The following is an 18769-nucleotide window of genomic DNA, read 5'->3' as shown; positions in this document are numbered from 1 at the left end:
ATTATACAGAGGCTAGTTCTGCCCAGAAATTTGAAAACAGAGAAGTGCAGAAGCACGTGAAATGTCAGTTGACGTTGAGGTGGTTGCTGAACCCATCGTCTTTGTTGGAAAACTGCATTGAAAATTTGTAGATGATTGTGTTAAAAAATTAAGTACAGGTATTGAAATCTATTTACACTGTCTTCTTTAGCAGGTGTAGGTGTTTTAAGAAATAACAGGATTATATGCTTACATGTTGCGTGACACGATTCCCGAATTAGCCCTCGGTACGCTTTCCTTTTGTAGATGCTGTTTACTAAAATAACCACCTTGGGGTCCAGTCCACCTTGGGACTTGAGATAATTCAAAACATATGACCGTTTGGACTTGTGCTATATTCTAGTTGGCCCTACCCTTTTTGATCCGTTTTTGACTATTATTTATTTACTTCCTTTTCTCGATTGGTGTACAATTAAACGTGTAAATTGGTGCTCCATCTCGTGCCTAAAATGCACGAAAACATCGAGGATTTGACACATCTGAAAAAACTTGATTCGAGCACTGGTATATGACACTTTCGTCCAACGCGTGATTATTCACGTTTCGCTTCAATTGGGCAAGTTGTGCTAAACTAGTTATTGTGTTTGTTTTTTAGTCCTGCAATGCCTCCAATCACGGTACAAGCAGAAACAGTTTTACACATGGGCAGGACCCACTTTAGTGGCACTGAACCCCTTAAAGGATGTGCCAGAACTTTATTCGAAAAGAATGATGCACTTGTTTGCTCATGAATCTTTCACATACAAAACACCACACATCTTTGCACTTGGTCAGAGAACCCTACGGCACTTACAATGGGGTTTAGGGAAAACACACCAGGCTATCGTTGTCAATGGTGAAAGTGGTGCCGGAAAGGTATTAAAGTCAATCTTGAGTAGATTCTAGTATGATTAAAACTCACATATTTCTATTTACAGACATGTAATGCCCTGTATCTCCTTTCCTTTTTGGCTGCAATGGAGACCAACAATAATGAAGTACCAAATTCAAGCAATATCGAGGTACTGCTGTGCCAATCTAACCCACTGTTGGAAGCTTTGGGGAATGCTCAAACGTTGAAAAACGAAAACAGTAGCCGTTTTGGAAAATTAATCCGGTTAGTTTATCTCGGCGAGGGAGCTAGTACGCAGCTAGTCAGTGCTCACATCGAAACCTACCTGTTGGAATCAACCCGAGTTGCTCGGCAGGCAGCAGGAGAGAGAAACTTTCACATCTTTTATCAGGTAATTTTGCAAAGAAAAACCACCCAGTATTAATAGTGTTGCTTATACTTTCATTATTGCTTTCAGATGCTTGCTGGATTATCAGACAGCTTAAAAACAGAACTAGAATTGAAAGATGTTCCAATATGGGAGATCGCATCCGAAAGAGATTGCAATGCAGTCGACGAAGCTCAATTTCATGCAACAGTAGCAGCTTTAGAGCAGCTAAGTCTCGAAGATACCGCCAATCAATTGTGGAAACTATTGGCTGCTTTACTACACTTGGGTAACATCAAATTCACAGTTACCCAGGAGACTTGGACTACCAATCAGCGACATCATATGGAATCTGCCGCTCGTCTTTTGGGTCTGAACAGCAACGAACTATTTCAAGTGTTTACTGTGCGAAACTTTCAAGCGGGTACCAAGTCACCTGCAGTTGTGCGGCCTTGTAGCTCTCAAAATGAATGTGCTGCTCGTCGCGATACACTAATCAAGCTTCTGTATCGCATGACGTTTGACACTGTCTTGGAAAGCGTCAATGAAAAACTTCAACATACCAATAATGATCAAGGGCAAGGGCATCTATTTACACCCAAATATCTATGTAATAACAATAATATTGGCTCACACATGCAAAACCCTTTCAAATAACCCTTGCTGTGTTCAACAGGTATCTTGGACTTGTATGGGTTCGAGTCATTCCAATATGGCAACAGTTTGGAGCAGCTTTGTATTAATTATGCAAATGAAAGGTTGCAGTACTATTTCACTATTAATTACCTTAAAGAACAACAAGTTCATTTAGCTAATGAAGGTAAATATCAATTCAAGTTTTATTCCCTTTTCATCCCAATAATCTTTTTCTTCCATTGAGCTACAGGTCTGAATTCAATTGATTTGGATGAAAATGTTTTAGACAAACATAATCTAATCAGTTTTCTCGATGGTCCAGTTTCGGTTTTCGGAGTTTTGAACGAGGTAATGTACCTGTAGTTTAGTTGACAGCGAACATTCTTCTTTAAATGTTTAATTGTATTTTAATTGCAGGAGTGTTATCTTAATCGTGGTTGCGATGATAGTCAAGTGTGCATCAGGATCCAGTCTAGTTTGAACGAAAGAACTAAAGGGGTCAGAAGCATGCCGCCAAGTCCTAGGATGCCTCGTGTGTCGAGGACTAAAGCACCACCCGTCGAGTTTGCTATTAGTCATTATGCCGGCCTCGTATCTTATTCTACCGTCGCCATGTTGGACAAAAATCGTGATCAGGTAAAAATACATTTGCCGCAATTTGGTTTTTAAGGTTTTCATCTATTGCTTGCTTCCCAGGTTCCAGGAGAAATGATGTCCTTGCTCTCAAAAAGCAAAAGTCATTTCATCAAGTTACTGTTGGGAAAAGATGCTCTAATTTTCAACGCTACACATACGATGAATGGCCGAAGGCATACTGTTCTAGCCAAATTCAAGGTAAAAATTTACGGTGACATAAATTGGGTAAAAAAGTTGAATCCAATCACAGCCACAATTTTCTTCTGCAGAATTCGTTGGACAATTTGATGAGAATTCTGAATGCCTGCGATGTCCATTATGTCCGTTGTATACGTCCGTCCGTGAGCGAGATACATTATACGTCATCACCAAGTCAGCGGTGGGATCAAGACTACGTTGACGCTCAGTTAAATGCGTGTGGTGTTATCGATACAATCAAGGTTTCGTCCTTCGGCTATCCAATCAGGTTTGGTTTAAACACGTTTCTGATGGTTACCAAAAGATTACCCAGTTTTCCATATACTCACAGGATGAGCCACGAAGAGTTTGCCACTCGTTACCAATACCTGTCGAGCAGTCGTAGAGATCGCAATCTCGACGCCAAAGAGATCTGCCGCCGAATTTCTGAAAATTATCCACAGATGGCAAGCGAAGTCCGCGTCGGCAACTCTCAAATGTACGCCACCGAGAAGGGGATCGAGATGGCCGAAAGGTGGAAGCTTCAGGTTCGTAATCAAGCGGCCAGCATCGTCCAGCGCTGGTGGCGTGAACATCTTCGCAGGAAAAAAGCGGCCCTGACAATCCAGAATTGGTGGCGAACGATCGTTGTAGTACGTGCAGCTAATAAAGTGAAGCGCTGGTGGAAGAGGAAGCGTTCCGCTGCGCAGCTTCTATTGAAAGTCGGACAGATAAGTAATTCCGTCCGCGTCGTTCAACGATCCGTCCGTCGATGGCTCGCCCGTGTCAGAGCGCGCAGAGCAATCAGGCAGCTACGTGCTCAGATTTCTTGTCCTCCTCCCGTCGCTCAAATTGATGAAAATTGGTGTGATTCAAATACTACGTTGAAAGTAGTCAGCCTTAATTGGGCAGAGAACAACAATTGTGCCAAACCGACCCAGTCGCCGAGTCTAATCTCTTTACAACTTTCCCGCCTTAACTATTTTTACAGCGTCGGAGTCATCTCGATACGACGGCCTCCATCGGTATTTTACTCTTTTCTATAAGAATCGATCAATTTTCTAATGTTTCACTTAAATGACAGGTCCGAGCCCGCTTTATAACCCGAAAAACGTGCCTTCCATTCTCCTTCATTCCGCCTAAAACACAACTGCCTACAGGACTAACAGACGCCTACTTATAAAAATAAATGCATGTACTATAGAATTATAATTCCGTTTAACACATACACACATCGAAGGGACCACAAAACTCCCTAGTCTTAATAAATGGTGTAGGACGAGTGAGTGATAATAAATTATGAAAATACGAGTGTCTGATATTGCTTTCCTCGGTCTAAATAGATACCGTAGGAGCGGAACAAAACGCTGTCCTTTGTAATCGGGAATTAAAGTCACAATTAACAATTTCGTACACACACATACACGCAAAATAAATGAGTAGATGATGCCGTTGTTAATTAGTTTACGGAGCTTTGCGGCCGAGGGTATATTTTCCTCGGCAAAGCTGCCAGATGGAAATTTTTACTTTGCCTCCATCTGCTGGACGACGCACCCAAATCTACAAAAGGGAAAATTTAAGTCTCCATTTAATCAAAATACTAAGTTAAAAACTGGTATTACCGCTTCGGTTCCGATTGCGGAAATTACACCTGCAAAACGGGCCTTTTTGCCTTCAACTTGAACCGTTTGCCCTCGATGGTACCTGTTGAAACATAGTGGATTAACAAGAGGGTGAGAATCTCAGTACAAAGAGAACACTTACCATCTTTTCTCGTAAAAAAGCTTTCCATCTTCAACTCGAGCCTCGAATGTTGCTTGATTCTCTCCGCTGTTCCAACCGGAGTAGCCGTAAGATTGGCCGTGCACTGGGGATCTATTAGACATTAATTTTTACTCACTGTTTTCTTTCTATACTATTCAATCAAATTACCTTGATGGTGACTGGTCAGATTGTCTAGCTGGGGAACTGTAATTGCTCCGTCTATTTGAAATGCCATTGTTAGTTCCTCGAACTGTCGAGGGTCCATTTCCACCTGCCGAGGTCTTGGTTGGTGCGGCTCCAGATGCACCACGTTCAATAGCTCTTAAATCATCCACAACATCATTCTCATCAAGAAGATAAGCCAATTGAGCAGGGGCTAACTTCCTTCTTTTGTCAGAAGGGCCTGAGGAGGAGTTGACGTTGACAGGATCGTTAGGACGACGACGTAGTTTTCTTGTTGTTGGCGCTTTGATCTGTTGGTACAAAAGTGAAAGGATAAAGAATGGAAAAGAAAAGAAATGTCAGCCAAATAACTCACTTCCATGGAGTCTCCTGTGAGCTCAATGGTAATTCGTTCCGTTTCTACGTGACGCTTCTTCTCTTCCAGCTCGGAAATAAGATTTTCTTGAAGCTCGATTTTTTTATCTTCCAGTTCTCGGGAAGCCGACTGTTTTTCGCTGATATATTCCTCTTCTGCTCTTACCATTTCATAGTCCTTCCACACTTCATTTAGCAGCAGTCTAAATTGCAGTTTTGAATAATGCATTATGAGTCACACATGAAATGCTTCAAGCAATCAATTACCTGTCTTTGTAGACTGTTTCCAGCTTCTTTAATTTTCTCAGATAATCAGGATGAAGGCCTTGTTCAAGTTGTTCTAACTGTTGTTTCAAATAGGCCAACTTGTCACGGTAAATCCTACAAACAAGATGAGTTTATTAATAACCAAAGATCTCTCCCTTTGGACAAGAGATATTTCAAACTTACTGTTCTCTCATTTCCGTGTACTCATCTTCCTTTTTCTGTTGGTCTGTTTCACTGGCATCTTCAGTATCTAAACTCACAAAAGTGGTTTAGAACAATGCAAGCAAAGCATATACTTGGAAATGTGTTTTACACTCACCTTCATCACTAGGCTGTAGTTGCGCTCTCTCACCTTGCCTGATGAGAGCTAGATCTTCTTCAATACCTCTAACATTAGAGAACTGTGCAGCACTGATTTCTTCGACAAGGCTTGGAGCTGTGCGACTGTAGGGGAAACTGGACGATCCCCGTGATGGAGACCCCACGTATGCCATTTCTCCCATAACAGTCTTTCTCACACTTAAAACTGAACAAAACGTGTCCTATATTGATTTTTCCCAACCAGCAGACGAGCTGTAAATTTCCTATGAAATGAACATACAACCACTAACACTAACTTGTCACAATTTCCCCAAAATACCTTTTTCTTTTACAACAAAAACGAACGAATTTTCCCCCCAGTCCAACCGACACTATGCTTTCTAAACAGCTGCTTCTGCTAGTAGCGAACGAATCGATTTGAGAAAATATCGATTACAAAACTAATCGATATTTCGTTTTCATAACAAATGCTCTAAAATTCTGAATCGTAGGATTAAATTGTTTTCTAACTTCTAAGTTTGTTTCTCATTTTGAGTGTTTGTATAATTAAGAACTGTAAATGGTATGGTGTAGTTTGGTGTACATACAATGATCTAAAAAAATGTTTCACTCCTGAAATGTTAAAGTCATTTGTAAGACAATACTGGTTAACTGGGGCTGCTACAATTGCAGTTGTTGCATCAGCGGCATATTATGTGGCTATTGGGGAGCCAGACAACTTTCAAAATGTGAAGAAGCCGAAGAACAAGTCACGAAACAAATTAGCTGGCCTAGTAAATGAGGGAAATACTTGCTTCATCAACACCACATTACAGGCCTTAGCATCATGTCCCATCTTCATTTGGTGGGTTGATTCAATCTTGGCAAAACCATCATCAGATGCTACAGGAAACTGCCTGGAAACTACTTCTAGCCTAAATTTGACAATGGCTGGTGAGTTTTGTTCTCTCCACAATCTTCACACAGTCACACACCTGTTAATGATCATCTTTTGAATTTATAGTCATAAACAATCAGCATCCAACAATTAGTGCTGATTTATTCAACACAAGACAATTAATTCAGTCATTAGAGAAGCATGGCTGGAACCTCAAGTCAGAAGAACAGGATGCACATGAATTTTTTAATATGTTGTTTACCACCATTGATGAAGAGATCAACAAGAAAAGCAAAATTGTCAAAGGCATATCAATTGATGAGCAGGATACTACTACTGTATGCCAGTCAATTTCATCTTCACCATTTAGAGGCAACTTGGCTAGTCAACTCTGTTGCTTAACATGTGGGCACAAAGTAATTTAAAAATTGTGGAATTTTTAATTCCCAATAACTAATTTTCCATGTCTTTATCTATAGTCTGTCCGCTACGATGCGTTTGAATGTTTATCGATTCCTTTGCCAAAGCTGGACATGCGAAACGCCTTCACGATGCTAAACGTCCAAGGATTATTAAAGCAATTTCTGGCCGCAGAAACTGTAGGTGAGGTGCAGTGTGATAATTGCTCAGTAACGAACGGAAAGAGTGTTTTTATGAAGCAGCTCAGCCTAGGCAAGGTATCGTTATAAACTTATTGATGTATAATTTAAATATTCTAATGGCTACTGTTTTTACAAATTTTAGCTACCCCAATGTCTTTGTCTTCACATTCAGCGTTGCGACTGGACCAATGCAGGCCAACTGACGAAACGTCAGGATTTAGTCAAATTTAGCGAAGAATTAAATGTTGGTAATGTTGTCTACACTAATCGACTCTCTGGAAATTTAAAACCCGTCACTTATCGATTGCGGGCTGTCGTTGAGCATTTGGGAATGGCAGATTCGGGCCATTTTGTCACGTTCCGGCGGAATGCCGTGGACGGCCGCGCAAAATGGTTCTACACTTCCGACACATACATTCGGACAGCTACCCTAGAAGAAGTTCTTAAATCAAGTCCTTACATGCTTTTTTACGAAAGATGTACATAAGAATCATGATAAAATACATTATCCTATTGATGTATAGAAGGTGAAGTAATAGGAAAAGAGAAAACTAATTTAGATAAAATCATTTTTATTTGAAATCTTGATGAATTAAAAATTACGACGACAGTTATGGTTTTCAGGATGAAAGTTTTCCAGTCTTAGAACATTCACAAGGTGTCCATAGTCGCGGCTTTTTTCGCCCCCTCGTGTTTGGATTGTTTGGATTTCGACTGTTTGCCTTTTTTGCGATATTTGCGCTTTTTCGGATATTGGCACAGAGAAGAATAAGCGTTAATCATCTTGAATTGCTCTTCGGGTCTTTCCCGTTCATCATCGGTAGCGTTCACGTGACGATCCGGATGGTGTTCCAACGCCTTTTTCATGTAACTTTGTCTGATTTCTCTGAATGTAGCATTTCTGTTCAGTTCCAATGTTTTGATGTCGGCATAGTCCTCGTCGGTCATTTTTTTATTACTGCCTTTATTGCGTCCTCCGTTAGACTTCTTGTATTTTCCAGTGCGAAAGAACTTGGCAAATTTCCTCTTTATAGTTGCGAAGAAGGTTCTGAAAAATCCCATTTTCGTTTGAGAGATCTCCAGTGAATTACTAACACGTATACTAGTTCGGAACATGCTTATATAGACTTGGCTAGAAAATTGTTCGATCAGCAAGCAGATCTTGGCTCGTTTTCCACTCGTTTTCGAAAACTATTTCACTTTGAATTTATTAGACTACAAGAATTAATCAACGCTGAAATTATTTCACACTTTATTCAATTATACATTTTAAAAACTGTAAAAGCTGGTAAAAGAGAAAACAAAAGAAATGTTGCAAAATCGCGGTTCGTGTAGATTTTATTTGAATGGAACGGCAACAGGTTTACCTACCATAGCAGACTACATTACTGAAAGCTTCAAAGCTTAAACAAAAAGTCAAAAACTCGCCATCAGTTTTCGTGTTTTATAATTACTCGACACAAATTAATTTAAACTTTTGTCTCAACCGATAAAGACAACGAGTTTAAATATTTATATCATACAGCAGTAGAAGTTCATTTCAGTCATGGATCCTAAAAACAAAAAGTAAATATTTGAGTTTAAATTTAGACGTATTAGCTTGATTGTTGTAGTCTATATAATAGTTTGAATGGTGGGCAAAAATGAAGTGTTTTGTGAATTCCATAATTGCTTTGTCTTTTTGTCTATGTCAAATAATGTTAATTAAAATCAAAATTTACTAATTACGAATATTTTCTAGATATGGTTTGATTATCCCTTCCAAAAACAAAGGAGCCAAAGACTTTCTTTCAAATGTGAGCGAAATGAGGAAACCCAACAAAGTGTTTGGGGGAGATGGTAGCTCAAGTGACGATAATCTCGAAGAAGATGAGGAGGATGGAGCTAAAGCGTTGGACTGGAGGAGTCGGGCAGTTGCTGTAGGTTTCAAAACAATTCCATTGATAAAAGCTATCCTCATGATATTTGTTTTAACAGAAAGCTGCCGAGAAGAGCATGCAGCGAAACCAAGCAAGACAAGTAGCACTGAAAGCACTAGCAGAAGACCCAACAGTGTTCCAGTACGATGAGGTCTATGACGAAATGCAGCAGAAAAAGGAGGAGAAGAAGCCGCCCAAAGAGGAGAGAAAAGTGAGTGTAAAAATCAATGAAACTCAGTATGATTGTTCTAAAAAACCAATTGTTGTCTCACCCATCAGCCCAAGTATATTGGCACCCTCCTAAAAACAGCCGAGTTGCGCAAAGTAGAACTGGAAAGAAGAGTGGAGAGGAAGGTGCAAAAGGAGAGAGAAACCGAGGGGGATATGTTCAACGACAAGGAATCATTCGTTACGCCAGCCTACCGAGCCAAATTAGCCGAGCTAAAGCAATTAGAAGAGGAAGAGAGATTACGAGAGCTCAGAGAGGGTAAGACTGCGTTACGGGTGTTAATGTTTTGATGAATTATCTCCCAAAAATGGCTTATTCTATAAATGTTGTTTTACCTCTTGCGAAATACAGCTAGATTGGACGTGACAAAACAGCAGGATCTCAGCGGCTTTTATCGCCATTTGTACAAGCAGACGTTCTCAGAAGACCAGCCGAAGAAAGTCGAGGAACCGGAAGTACCAGTCACGTTCAAAAAGGAGGCCGTTGAGTCGGAGGTCAAGAGCCGGCGCCAGTACCGTTCCCGCAGGGAAGAGGAAGAAGAAGTGGATGAGGAAGAAGAAGAAGAAGAGCCTTCACCCCAACAGGGAACGGAACAACCAGAAATTCCCGGTGACCAAAGCATTTCCAATGCCGAAGGCGGGAAATCCCGATCGAAGGAGGACCGCAGGCCGGCTGCGTCTGCTTCTTTGGTTTCGGCCGCTGCCACTGACCGCGCAGCCACGGCCGATCGTGCCAAGAAAACCGCTGCTTCCGACGACGTGGAAAAACCTAGGGCCAATCGTCCAGACATTAAGGAAGAAGATTCGGAATCGGACGACGATGATGATGAAAAGCGTTCGATCCATTCACCGCCCCCCGAAGAGGTGGCCGCTCCGCCGAAAATCAAAATCGACATCTGGAAGAAACGGACCACTGGCCACCTGCTGGAAGAGGCCATTCAACGATATTTGGCGAGGAAAGAAGCCAGAGAGATGAACTAATGTGTCCCAATACAATTAAAATTTTCTTTTTTTTATTTCATACAATTAACGGCTATTTACAAATTGACGTTTTTCTTTTTAATTCTTATTGTACAACAGTTGGACAAACAATCAACAAGATTTTCCATGAAGTAGTAGCAGTAGTTTTCTTCTGGTTAGTTGTCGTGGAACTAATCCTCCATTGTCAAGTAACGTAGGACCGACGGGGGAAGCCCCATCTGCTGTAATTCTCTTGCCCAGCTTTTGACCGGCGACGAGTGTCGGCGGATGACCGTCCAGGCTGCGTAGCGTAACGGTTGCGGCTGTCTCCAGTAGGGCGATAGAATGGATTTGAGCTGGACGAAAACGGGTCCCAGGACGCGGATAAACCGGCCGTGACGCAACATGGAGCGCAGAACAAGAGCCTTGAAAGCTTCCGGCCGGCTGCCCATGGTGCGCCCGAGTAAATCGGCCGTGATTGTAGCCCCGGAAACGCATCGGCACCTGACAATGGCCTGCAAAAAGGAGCCGAACGGACTGTCGCCTCCGGTTCCGTTGCGATGCCAAACGTCCGCCCCCCGATTGAGGAGCAATCGCGTCAAATCGGACGCCCCGTCCAGGGCCGCCACCGAATGCGACAGCAGAGTCTGCTGGCCGTTGTCTTCGGCATCGACGAGAGCCCCGTGGTCCAGCAGGTGAGAAGCGACTTGATGAGCCAGCCGGAAGCATCCTTTTCTCAACAGGATCTTGACGTAAGACAAAGCCGTTTCGCCTCTCTCATCCGTCACGTTGACGTCGACCCCGCCGCCCAGGATATCGTCGATCCTGCCGACCAGAACGACGGCCGCCCGCTGTTCATCTGCATGTCGGTCAGCGGCTTCTGTTTTGGGAATTTAAAAAAAAAAATTGATGAGTTTGATGACTCGTCGAAAAATGTGGACACATTAAAATAAAAAAGGCAAAGGAGCCCGCGCGAGAGAGGTCAGTGACTGGGCAAATCGATACACACACAGAGGACCAGATTGTAGGGCAAAAATCTGTTTGGACAACGGCGCATTTGTTGCTGTCTGTGTGTCAGCGAGATTGTTTTTTCGGTGGTGAGAGACCCAGTTCATTCAACTCTACTGCCGCTGCTGCTGCTCTGTGGTGGTGCAATTGTAATGACGACGACGACCCGAGCTGGGCCAATAGACCCAGAAAAGAGTCTCATTTATCCAATTTAGATTTTTGTTTTAACACTCGTCATGGCTGTTTTTCGAGATGACCAATTAAAAACGGATTATTACCGAGAAGGACCGCGTGTAGAGCCGATAGACTGCTGCTGCTGGAAGAATGGGAGTCGGATTGTGTTTTGCTGGCGCTCCGGTTCCTGGAACATTCAGGCGGGCAGGGCAACAAACAGCAGCACGAATGTAATTCTTCCTCGACAGAAATGACGGCGGTCGATTGGGCACCATCACCCGATGCGCCCATCGAAGGTTTACTGATGGCCGAACTGGATTCCAATGCCAACACCAACTGGAGTTTCTCCAAAGTCGCGTATCGCTCACCGTCTCTATTGGGACAAGTCAAGACAAAAATGTTAATTCCCTTAAATCTCGTCGGGGGCCTAATTTGGACGAAAAACTATTTCAAAGTTGGAAAAAAACCGGAAAGACAATTGTGAGATTCCAACGATTATGCAAATTTAACCACCTAATAAATAACGGTATAACTAAAACTATTTCTTTTCTTTTGTTTTCAAACAAACAATTTCATTCATGTGACTTCACTGATTTCCTTGATTTAATAATTTTATAGTAGATCAACTTCCGGTCGTCTGGAGAGCTTCGAAAAATAATAAAAAGTGGAATTCCGAAAGAGAAGAAAATCAAAACAGCCGACGGCAGGACGAATTGACAAGGAACAAGAGAGGCCAGGGTGTCATTAGCCTCTCTGAAAATGTTGAGCAGCGCCCGTGATTTTAGTTTTTTCTTTTCTTGTTTGTTGCTGGCAGAGGATGAGGTACAATGCGCCTAACGGAATGCAAAGCTCAGCTGCCGTGTGTTATGCAACAGGGCTCCTCCCTCTTTCCCCTCTATAGGTGTGTGTGTGCACACGTACCCAGCGCCGTCGTTGATGACGTCACGGATGGGTCGTTGTGACGCCTAAATTCTACTACCTACTCGATGGGTTGTGTGTGTGTGTGTGTTGTGTACACACTGTGAAAGCGCACGCGCGTTCATTGACCAGGTCGTTCGATGCCCGAGATTCTTTTCCCTCCCGACGCTCGTGATTCCTTTTGCAATCAAAACAAAACACACGCAACCGAAACAGAAAAGAAGGTAAATATCCAAATTCCTTTTTGTTTGATTCAGTTCCACACACTTAATTCAATCAAAAAAGAAATAATGGCAAACTACTGAAATGTTGATTTATCCAAATTCCTTTTTCTTTTAATTCAGTTCCACACACTTAATTCAATCAATAAGAAATAATGGCAAACAAATGAAATAGCGTTTTAGATTATATCTATACCTGTGGCCAAAGTCGTTTTTGACGTGCATTATTCTTGACGTTTTCGAATGGCAATTCCACTTCACGACTAAAAATGTTTTTAAAAAATCACTCGGAACACAAATCGATGCAAGTTAAATTTTTTTTCAAATGCGGAGAAAGAAGAAAAACGTGTTGAATTTGTAGAACTGGAGAAACACGTTGAAAATGCACAGTCTGACGACGAGAGAGAGCAGCAGAAAGAGAAGCAACGGGCGATGTCGGCCGACCGGAGGCGACTGAAAGATCACTGACTCGCTCCTCGTCGCTATATACGGTGCAAACAACACGGCACAACCACGAAGGGCGGAGTGGAAAAAGAAGACCATCAAGAAGAAGAAGAAGAAACAACAGTAATTTTTGTCTTTTCAATTCCTTTTTTTTTTCCAAGAGTTCGTCAGCAGCGAAAGTGGCCGATAGGACATCGACCGAAAACTGGTCGGGATATATCTCTTTCTGGTGAGGTGGTGGTGGTGGTGGTGGTGGGGGAAATGAAAACTGTTATAGCTAAAAGCTGGCACAAGTGCGTAGAACTGTACCGTTGATTATGTGACCGTCGATCCGCCGCGGCTATCCCGTTTTCTTTCTATTATCAAGATAGGGTATGTATACTATGTAATATCCACGATTGTTATTACTTATTCATTTCATTGACCGATCGTCGATGACCGACCAAGCCAAGTCAGCCACCCCGAGATAACATTTTTTTTTTTCCTTTAGATATAACACAAAAGAAAAAGACGATTGAGTACCTACTATCACACTCGATCGAAAAATTCATTGCCTCGTGAATGGAAGCGCATTGAACTCGAATCAATCCGGATTTTGGCTTTATCGCCGATTTTACCTGGTTCATTGATTCTACCCAAAGATACAAGTCAATTTAAAAAAAAATGTTAACTGTTTTTTAAAAAATTCGAATTTTTCAGCGCAATTTCGAAAAAAAGAAGAAGTCGAACCCCACGAATTTTGTCTTCTTCCCTTTTTTAACTTTCGTCTTTTGAACTCTTGAACGCGCAGTGCGGCCGGGGACGTGACCGGGCGCCCGTTCATTCACACGACACACACACACACGCACGAAATATCCAAGTCAAGAATTTTATTTTTATTTATTTTTCAAAAGAAAAAAAGGAAATTATGCGAATGAAAATAGAAATGACAAGATTTTTCTCTCATCATTATCAACGATAATAACATTCATGCGCAGCTCGCTGTCTCTACCAGCTGTAAGTATACAGCCAGCAGTTTCGAAAACTACACAATGTCCATCAAAACAGATTAGATTTCTTTGATTTGTGCGTATAGTCTTTTTTTAAAGAAAAAGAGAATAAAACCTGGCCGTAAAGTATAGGAAAGAAAAACGTGCGCATGTAAACAATGTGCAACATATTTTTACTGCTGCTGAATATTAAAAGAAGAAAAACGGACTCAGACACACCGTTGGAACTTTGCCAAAAAATGAGAAAAAAGTTACACCACCCGATAACTTTACTGTACATATACCTTGACTCCGCTGAGCTGTCGGGCGCCGAGTTCGACGACAGGGAAGCATTACACACATTGGTTATCATTATGGTGCCATGTTATATGGTAACCACGACCACTACTGTAAGCAGCTATCCAGTACTCACGCTCAAAGGCGGCTATTTCTTCTTCTTCTTGTGCGCGATAAGTACATTTCTTGAAATAATAACAACAATAATAAACAACACGCGCGCCACACATGTCCCGTTGAGATAGTCTCGCTACTCATTTTTCTTTAGACTCGTTAACTGCTCGCGTCCAGTTATTAGCAATTGAACGGTGTCGCGATTTTTTAAATAGGGGAAATAATTTCAGTTTAATTACGTAGTATGTATACTCGCCGCCAGTTCCGGTGTTTATTTGTTTGGCTCATCACTTCCTCGACGTCATTGCTCATTTTCTTTATCACAACATATTTTGTTGAATTTTTGAATAAATTAATTTTATTTCAAAATAATTTTGTCTTTTTAAAATATGGAAATATTCAATCAAATTCCCAAATTGGAAATTTAGAAATTTAGAAAATTAATTTTAATTTTTGCCATATTTTGATAATAATCAAATCAATAAACGATTACAAACAAAAATGATTCATCGTATAAATAATACCAGATGAATCAATACAGCGATGTGTTTTTAAAAAAACATTCCCGCGAGGCAGAAAGAAAAAGAAAAGAGAAAAAAAAAACCTTTACAGAGGCAAACGACCTCCAGGCCGCCGGGTGAACACTCGGCATTGGCCCTCTCTTTCTCTCTAAATACTGAATATACTTTTTTCGTTCGTTCGTTCGGTCGGTCGTTCGCTCTTCTTGGTGCGTATCTGTTTATACGAGCTGCATTCATTCGGTGTCTCGTGTGATGAATTCAGACAGTTAGATTTTAAAATGAAAAAAGGGCATGGACAATATCCTGGGAATTAAATTAAAATAAAAAGGGGGGAAGAGACTATTCACGCCCAAATGAACACGAAAGACGTGACAAGTGCATAAAATGTTTCAAAAAGTTCCTTTTTTTTTATTGATTTTTAATCTCGTTGAATGATTTTAATAAATGCTTTTGATCATGTCAAAATACAGAAAAGAATTTGAATGAATCGAGTGTCCCCCAAAAAATATGAACTAACACATCTAAAAATAACGAGAGCATATTATAGAGAGAACAAAGGTAATTTTGCACTTGTGTGTTTTCCAGCAGAATTTGATGCGTTTGCGGGTCTTTTTTCAAAAGAGGTAATGGGTATAAATGCACAATCTCAATCACTCAAATGTCATGGTGTTGAACTGAGAGGCAAGGCGGGTTGGGAAAGAAATACAACAGTAAATAGAGAACAGGCACATGTTGGTTTAAGGGCAATAACTTTTTTTTTGGTGCGTGTACCGTACAACATTGTCTTGTCGGTTGTGTGTGTGCGCGTTGGTAATTCCGGGTTGGCGGGCAGTGGCGTAGTCCCAAGACGGATTGGGTTTATTGTGCCATTTTCGTGAAAAGAAAAAAAAAACAAAAAAGAATTTGTAGCAGCTCGATGGTTGATTGGTTTTTCGTCGGTTTGGGAGAAGAAATTGATGAATTGTAAATTTCGTCTAACGCGGCGGTGGGAAGTGGACGTCCCAGAGGAAGTTGATGGCGATGGCTGCGGCCATGAGAGCGACATATACGGTGAAGCAGATCCACCAGACGACCTTCTCCCACCTTTCGACTTGCAAATTTCGCAGGACGTTGACGCCGACCAGGAGACCCGCAATGGCACCGGCTAAATGGGCGGCGTAACCCACCTTCGTGTCGACATTCTCGACGTAGCGGTAGTAAATGGCAGTGCCAACGTCGACGACCACCAAGATGACGATGAACAATAAACGCCAAATGGCGAATTCCATTTCTTTCCAATTCTGGGAAATCGATCAAAACGGATTAGACTCGGATGCAAAACACGACGAATGATTTATATCGTTTTTACCAGAATCAAACTGGCCAGGTGGGCCAACAATAAGGCGTAGACTCCACCCGATGCACCTGCCAGATAAACGGTTGGATCGAGAACGGAAGTGCCCAGGGAGCCGGCAATCACTCCCGCTACGTAGATGATGAGAACTCGCCACCAAGAATGAACCATTTCCAGTGGAATACCCAGCACGACTTGCACCAGAATATTGGTACCGATATGGATAAATCTATCATTGAAAAGAACAATAATATAAAAATCAGAAGTTGATTTCAATCCAATATTTGTGTTGTTAGGGTTATTACCCGGCGTGAATCAGCATGTAAGAGAGGAAGCGCCAGGCTTCGTATCTCTTGTATGGATCGTAGATCAGAGGAGATTTGAACGGAACTGGTCCGTTCGGTCCGACTTCGCCCATTTCGATGGCGTAATAGATGAACACACCTAACTGTTAACAGTTACATACAGTTAAACAGCAGCAAATCAGACTTTAAATGTGCTGAATGATGGGCGAGAAGAACTTGATTTTTTGTTACTTCGATAAGGCTAAGCAGTGGCATGAGCACTGGAGGTGGGCAGCATTTGTATTCTTCCAAACCAGATTTTACGACATTGGTTCGTTCGCCTCTCGGCACGACGACGTAGGCAGCCGTCCTCATCATCATATTTAGCTTCGGGTAGAGTACACCCAAATCGTGAGTGCGGACTAGAGTCATGAACTCGCGAAAATCCAGCACGCCGTTGCGATCTCTGTCGGCCATCCAGACAATCTCGTTGATCACCGAAGCGGGAATGGTAGAATCCGCACGTCTCAGTAGGGAAGCCAGCTCCCCTAGTGGTATAGCACCGTCATGGTCTTGGTCAAACTAGAAAACAATATCAACATATAGGTGAGATGCAGATTACAAGTTGTGTGGGGAAATTGCAAACTTACTTGGTCGAAAATGGGTTTCCATTTCTGCAACAACGCCTGAATTGTTAAAGTAAAGTAATGTTTAGGTTACCCAAATGTTGCTCGTAATCGAGGACTTACCCTGTCTTCTTCTAGGTTACTCATTTCAATATCCATTCCGGTAAGATTGGGGTAGAGCTGATTGTCTCCCTCACTGCGACTGCTGGTCTGCCGCCCAAATGAGTAGTGCCTGCCTGTAGTGGGCATGTTGACTTCTTTGGGTGCTGCTTACTTTTGAGCCTGAACCAACTGCAAGCCCTTAGCGGTGAAGTCACAAAGACTTATGATAAGTATAGAGCAAGAAAAGAAAAGTACGCCTGCCCGCCGCAAGAATTTACGAAGCGTGAAAGAAACCCACGGATATCCGGTTGGTGTGACGAATTTGTAATCAATGAGTCACAACCGCCAATGTACACAAAGGCACATCTTACATTGTAAACAATCGGCAAAAATGGTGCGATCGACGCCATCGATAGAATAGAATTAAATAGTGAACTATCTAAATCTTTGAAAACCAAAAGAATAATTACCAAACGGTGAAGCAGCAAACGTATGGAGCTCTTTTAAAAAAATAAAATAAAGCTCCCGAAACCAACACCCCTCCTCGTCCTCGCCCCTGTTGTGAAACAACAGCAGACAGCTTGCTTCCGTTACTATGGAAACGTGACAGGTGTAGCAACAGGTGATCTTTTCGTGAAAGTTTATGTGAATATTTCTTTATTTAAAAAGACACCTCATTTTGATTTTTTCACCTTTAAAGTTACCCGAAGGGTTACTGGTCAAAGTTTCGTTTGCAGTATGGTTTACATGGGCACCCTCAGTTCTCGTAACACTACATAGATGGATGCACTAGTTTTTGGCAATTATTGATTGTAATCAACAATTTTATTGCATTTCAATGGCAGTAATCGGTAGCTTACAATTTTTTACATCTATTCTGAAAATTTGGCTGCAATCGATTCAGGCATTTGATCAAACGGAGTTCTGGTTACTTTTTGACAGAATTTCAATAGCTGTTATAGCAGACGATAATACAGAGACATGTGACAGGGATATAAACGTAACGTGACAATCGACTACTATTGTATGATAGAATAGAAGTCACTGTATGTTATCACCGAACGCTATCAGTCTCCAGTAACAGAAGTGCTGATAGGTAGTTACTTAAATTTAATTTTAACAAGATCCGGTGTGACGTGGGGTGGCGGGGCGAAGCCTCCGCCGCACCAAAGTCACGCCTTACCCTTACGCCGCGCCATATCATATTAGGTTTTTTTGGAATTTAATTTTTATTTAATGTTTGGATAGAAACATGCGGAAATATTCTTTTAATCTCTTTCTCGATTTTTGCTTATTACAATCTTCCGGAAACTAAGGGCATACATTTTTTTTAAATGTTATTAATCCATCTTAATAATAGGCCTACCTTTATAACAGAATATTTTTATTATTCTATAACTATTCTATAGCTCTGTCTTTGTAAAACTATACCAATACTACTATACCAACTAGAATACCCTTAACATTCCCTTCGGGTACCTTGCGGCGTACGTACGCTGCCTACAGTAAAAATACGTTTTTAAACTATGAGCAGCAAAAAATGAAAAAAGAAATAACAGACTTATAGGAAAACCAGTTGTATTTCTTGAACGCTAGG

The 18769-nt window shown here is 41.6% G+C and overlaps 6 protein-coding genes and 1 long non-coding RNA gene across 8 annotated transcripts; 4 read left to right on the top strand and 3 right to left on the bottom strand.

Moving 5' to 3' along the window:
* Positions 1-89: 89 nt before the first annotated feature.
* On the top strand, positions 90-3998 carry LOC124336907 (unconventional myosin-XIX-like). Its single transcript, XM_046790823.1, has 11 exons — positions 90-543; positions 635-894; positions 957-1262; positions 1329-1848; positions 1915-2058; positions 2125-2222; positions 2292-2510; positions 2571-2708; positions 2780-2976; positions 3040-3712; positions 3772-3998. The coding sequence occupies exons 1-11, from the start codon at positions 489-491 to the stop codon at positions 3868-3870; spliced, it is 2709 nt and encodes a 902-aa protein (XP_046646779.1). The 5' UTR covers positions 90-488; the 3' UTR covers positions 3871-3998.
* Positions 3999-4003: 5 nt separating this feature from the next.
* On the bottom strand, positions 4004-5950 carry LOC124337059 (sin3 histone deacetylase corepressor complex component SDS3-like). Its single transcript, XM_046791084.1, has 8 exons — positions 5575-5950; positions 5439-5505; positions 5256-5369; positions 4990-5191; positions 4620-4924; positions 4452-4562; positions 4310-4391; positions 4004-4247 (listed from the first exon to the last, which is right to left on the bottom strand). Exons 1-8 carry the CDS (start codon positions 5756-5758, stop codon positions 4152-4154), a joined length of 1161 nt encoding a protein of 386 aa, XP_046647040.1. The 5' UTR covers positions 5759-5950; the 3' UTR covers positions 4004-4151.
* Positions 5951-6040: 90 nt separating this feature from the next.
* On the top strand, positions 6041-7610 carry LOC124337067 (ubiquitin carboxyl-terminal hydrolase 30-like). Its single transcript, XM_046791093.1, has 4 exons — positions 6041-6509; positions 6580-6869; positions 6933-7130; positions 7198-7610. The coding sequence occupies exons 1-4, from the start codon at positions 6194-6196 to the stop codon at positions 7540-7542; spliced, it is 1149 nt and encodes a 382-aa protein (XP_046647049.1). The 5' UTR covers positions 6041-6193; the 3' UTR covers positions 7543-7610.
* An 843-nt stretch (positions 7611-8453) lies between these two features.
* Positions 8454-10250, top strand: LOC124337055 (nuclear speckle splicing regulatory protein 1-like). The gene is made up of 5 exons (XM_046791078.1): positions 8454-8621; positions 8797-8974; positions 9033-9185; positions 9254-9461; positions 9555-10250. Exons 1-5 carry the CDS (start codon positions 8602-8604, stop codon positions 10181-10183), a joined length of 1188 nt encoding a protein of 395 aa, XP_046647034.1. The 5' UTR covers positions 8454-8601; the 3' UTR covers positions 10184-10250.
* LOC124337107 lies at positions 10194-12803 on the bottom strand. The gene is made up of 3 exons (XM_046791161.1): positions 12680-12803; positions 11449-11717; positions 10194-11042 (listed from the first exon to the last, which is right to left on the bottom strand). The coding sequence occupies exons 1-3, from the start codon at positions 12706-12708 to the stop codon at positions 10354-10356; spliced, it is 987 nt and encodes a 328-aa protein (XP_046647117.1). The 5' UTR covers positions 12709-12803; the 3' UTR covers positions 10194-10353.
* Positions 11729-13552, top strand: LOC124337391. The gene is made up of 4 exons (XR_006917314.1): positions 11729-11870; positions 11966-12486; positions 12659-13299; positions 13418-13552. It is a non-coding gene; the product is annotated as an uncharacterized LOC124337391 (long non-coding RNA).
* Positions 13553-15207: 1655 nt separating this feature from the next.
* Positions 15208-17746, bottom strand: LOC124337062 (rhomboid-related protein 2-like). 2 transcript variants are annotated; one of them, XM_046791086.1, is made up of 7 exons: positions 17643-17746; positions 17194-17370; positions 17095-17130; positions 16697-17026; positions 16466-16608; positions 16176-16389; positions 15208-16107 (listed from the first exon to the last, which is right to left on the bottom strand). In XM_046791086.1, exons 2-7 carry the CDS (start codon positions 17317-17319, stop codon positions 15802-15804), a joined length of 1155 nt encoding a protein of 384 aa, XP_046647042.1. In that variant the 5' UTR covers positions 17320-17370; positions 17643-17746; the 3' UTR covers positions 15208-15801. The 2 variants fall into 2 exon arrangements, with proteins under 2 accessions (XP_046647042.1, XP_046647043.1); XM_046791087.1 differs by having other exon boundaries at positions 17194-17361; positions 17643-17738.
* Positions 17747-18769: the final 1023 nt, after the last annotated feature.

This window comes from Daphnia pulicaria, chromosome 4 (assembly GCF_021234035.1).
Source record: "Daphnia pulicaria isolate SC F1-1A chromosome 4, SC_F0-13Bv2, whole genome shotgun sequence".
In the NCBI taxonomy this organism is placed as follows: Eukaryota; Metazoa; Arthropoda; class Branchiopoda; order Diplostraca; family Daphniidae; genus Daphnia; species Daphnia pulicaria.
This window is presented reverse-complemented; position numbering and strand designations above follow the sequence as displayed.

Coding starts and splice junctions, on each gene's coding strand:
- LOC124337107 (XM_046791161.1), bottom strand. CDS start 12,708: ATGCACGTCAAAAACGACTTTGGCCACAG. Junction 11,718..12,679: donor AAAAACGACTTTGGCCACAG/GTATAGATATAA, acceptor TTGTCCCAATAG/AGACGGTGAGCGATACGCGA. Junction 11,043..11,448: donor TCTACACGCGGTCCTTCTCG/GTAATAATCCGT, acceptor TTCCCAAAACAG/AAGCCGCTGACCGACATGCA.
- LOC124337062 (XM_046791086.1), bottom strand. CDS start 17,319: ATGCCCACTACAGGCAGGCACTACTCATTTGGGCGGCAGACCAGCAGT. Junction 17,131..17,193: donor GTAACCTAGAAGAAGACAGG/GTAAGTCCTCGA, acceptor TTAACAATTCAG/GCGTTGTTGCAGAAATGGAA. Junction 16,390..16,465: donor TACATGCTGATTCACGCCGG/GTAATAACCCTA, acceptor TTTCAATGATAG/ATTTATCCATATCGGTACCA.
- LOC124337067 (XM_046791093.1), top strand. CDS start 6,194: ATGTTAAAGTCATTTGTAAGACAATACTGGTTAACTGGGGCTGCTACA. Junction 6,870..6,932: donor GCTTAACATGTGGGCACAAA/GTAATTTAAAAA, acceptor CTTTATCTATAG/TCTGTCCGCTACGATGCGTT. Junction 7,131..7,197: donor AGCAGCTCAGCCTAGGCAAG/GTATCGTTATAA, acceptor TACAAATTTTAG/CTACCCCAATGTCTTTGTCT.
- LOC124337059 (XM_046791084.1), bottom strand. CDS start 5,758: ATGGGAGAAATGGCATACGTGGGGTCTCCATCACGGGGATCGTCCAGT. Junction 4,563..4,619: donor TCTGACCAGTCACCATCAAG/GTAATTTGATTG, acceptor AATGTCTAATAG/ATCCCCAGTGCACGGCCAAT. Junction 4,392..4,451: donor CTTTTTTACGAGAAAAGATG/GTAAGTGTTCTC, acceptor ATGTTTCAACAG/GTACCATCGAGGGCAAACGG.
- LOC124336907 (XM_046790823.1), top strand. CDS start 489: ATGCACGAAAACATCGAGGATTTGACACATCTGAAAAAACTTGATTCG. Junction 2,059..2,124: donor AGTTCATTTAGCTAATGAAG/GTAAATATCAAT, acceptor ATTGAGCTACAG/GTCTGAATTCAATTGATTTG. Junction 2,511..2,570: donor TGGACAAAAATCGTGATCAG/GTAAAAATACAT, acceptor CTTGCTTCCCAG/GTTCCAGGAGAAATGATGTC.
- LOC124337055 (XM_046791078.1), top strand. CDS start 8,602: ATGGATCCTAAAAACAAAAA. Junction 8,975..9,032: donor GGAGGAGTCGGGCAGTTGCT/GTAGGTTTCAAA, acceptor TTGTTTTAACAG/AAAGCTGCCGAGAAGAGCAT. Junction 9,462..9,554: donor ATTACGAGAGCTCAGAGAGG/GTAAGACTGCGT, acceptor TGCGAAATACAG/CTAGATTGGACGTGACAAAA.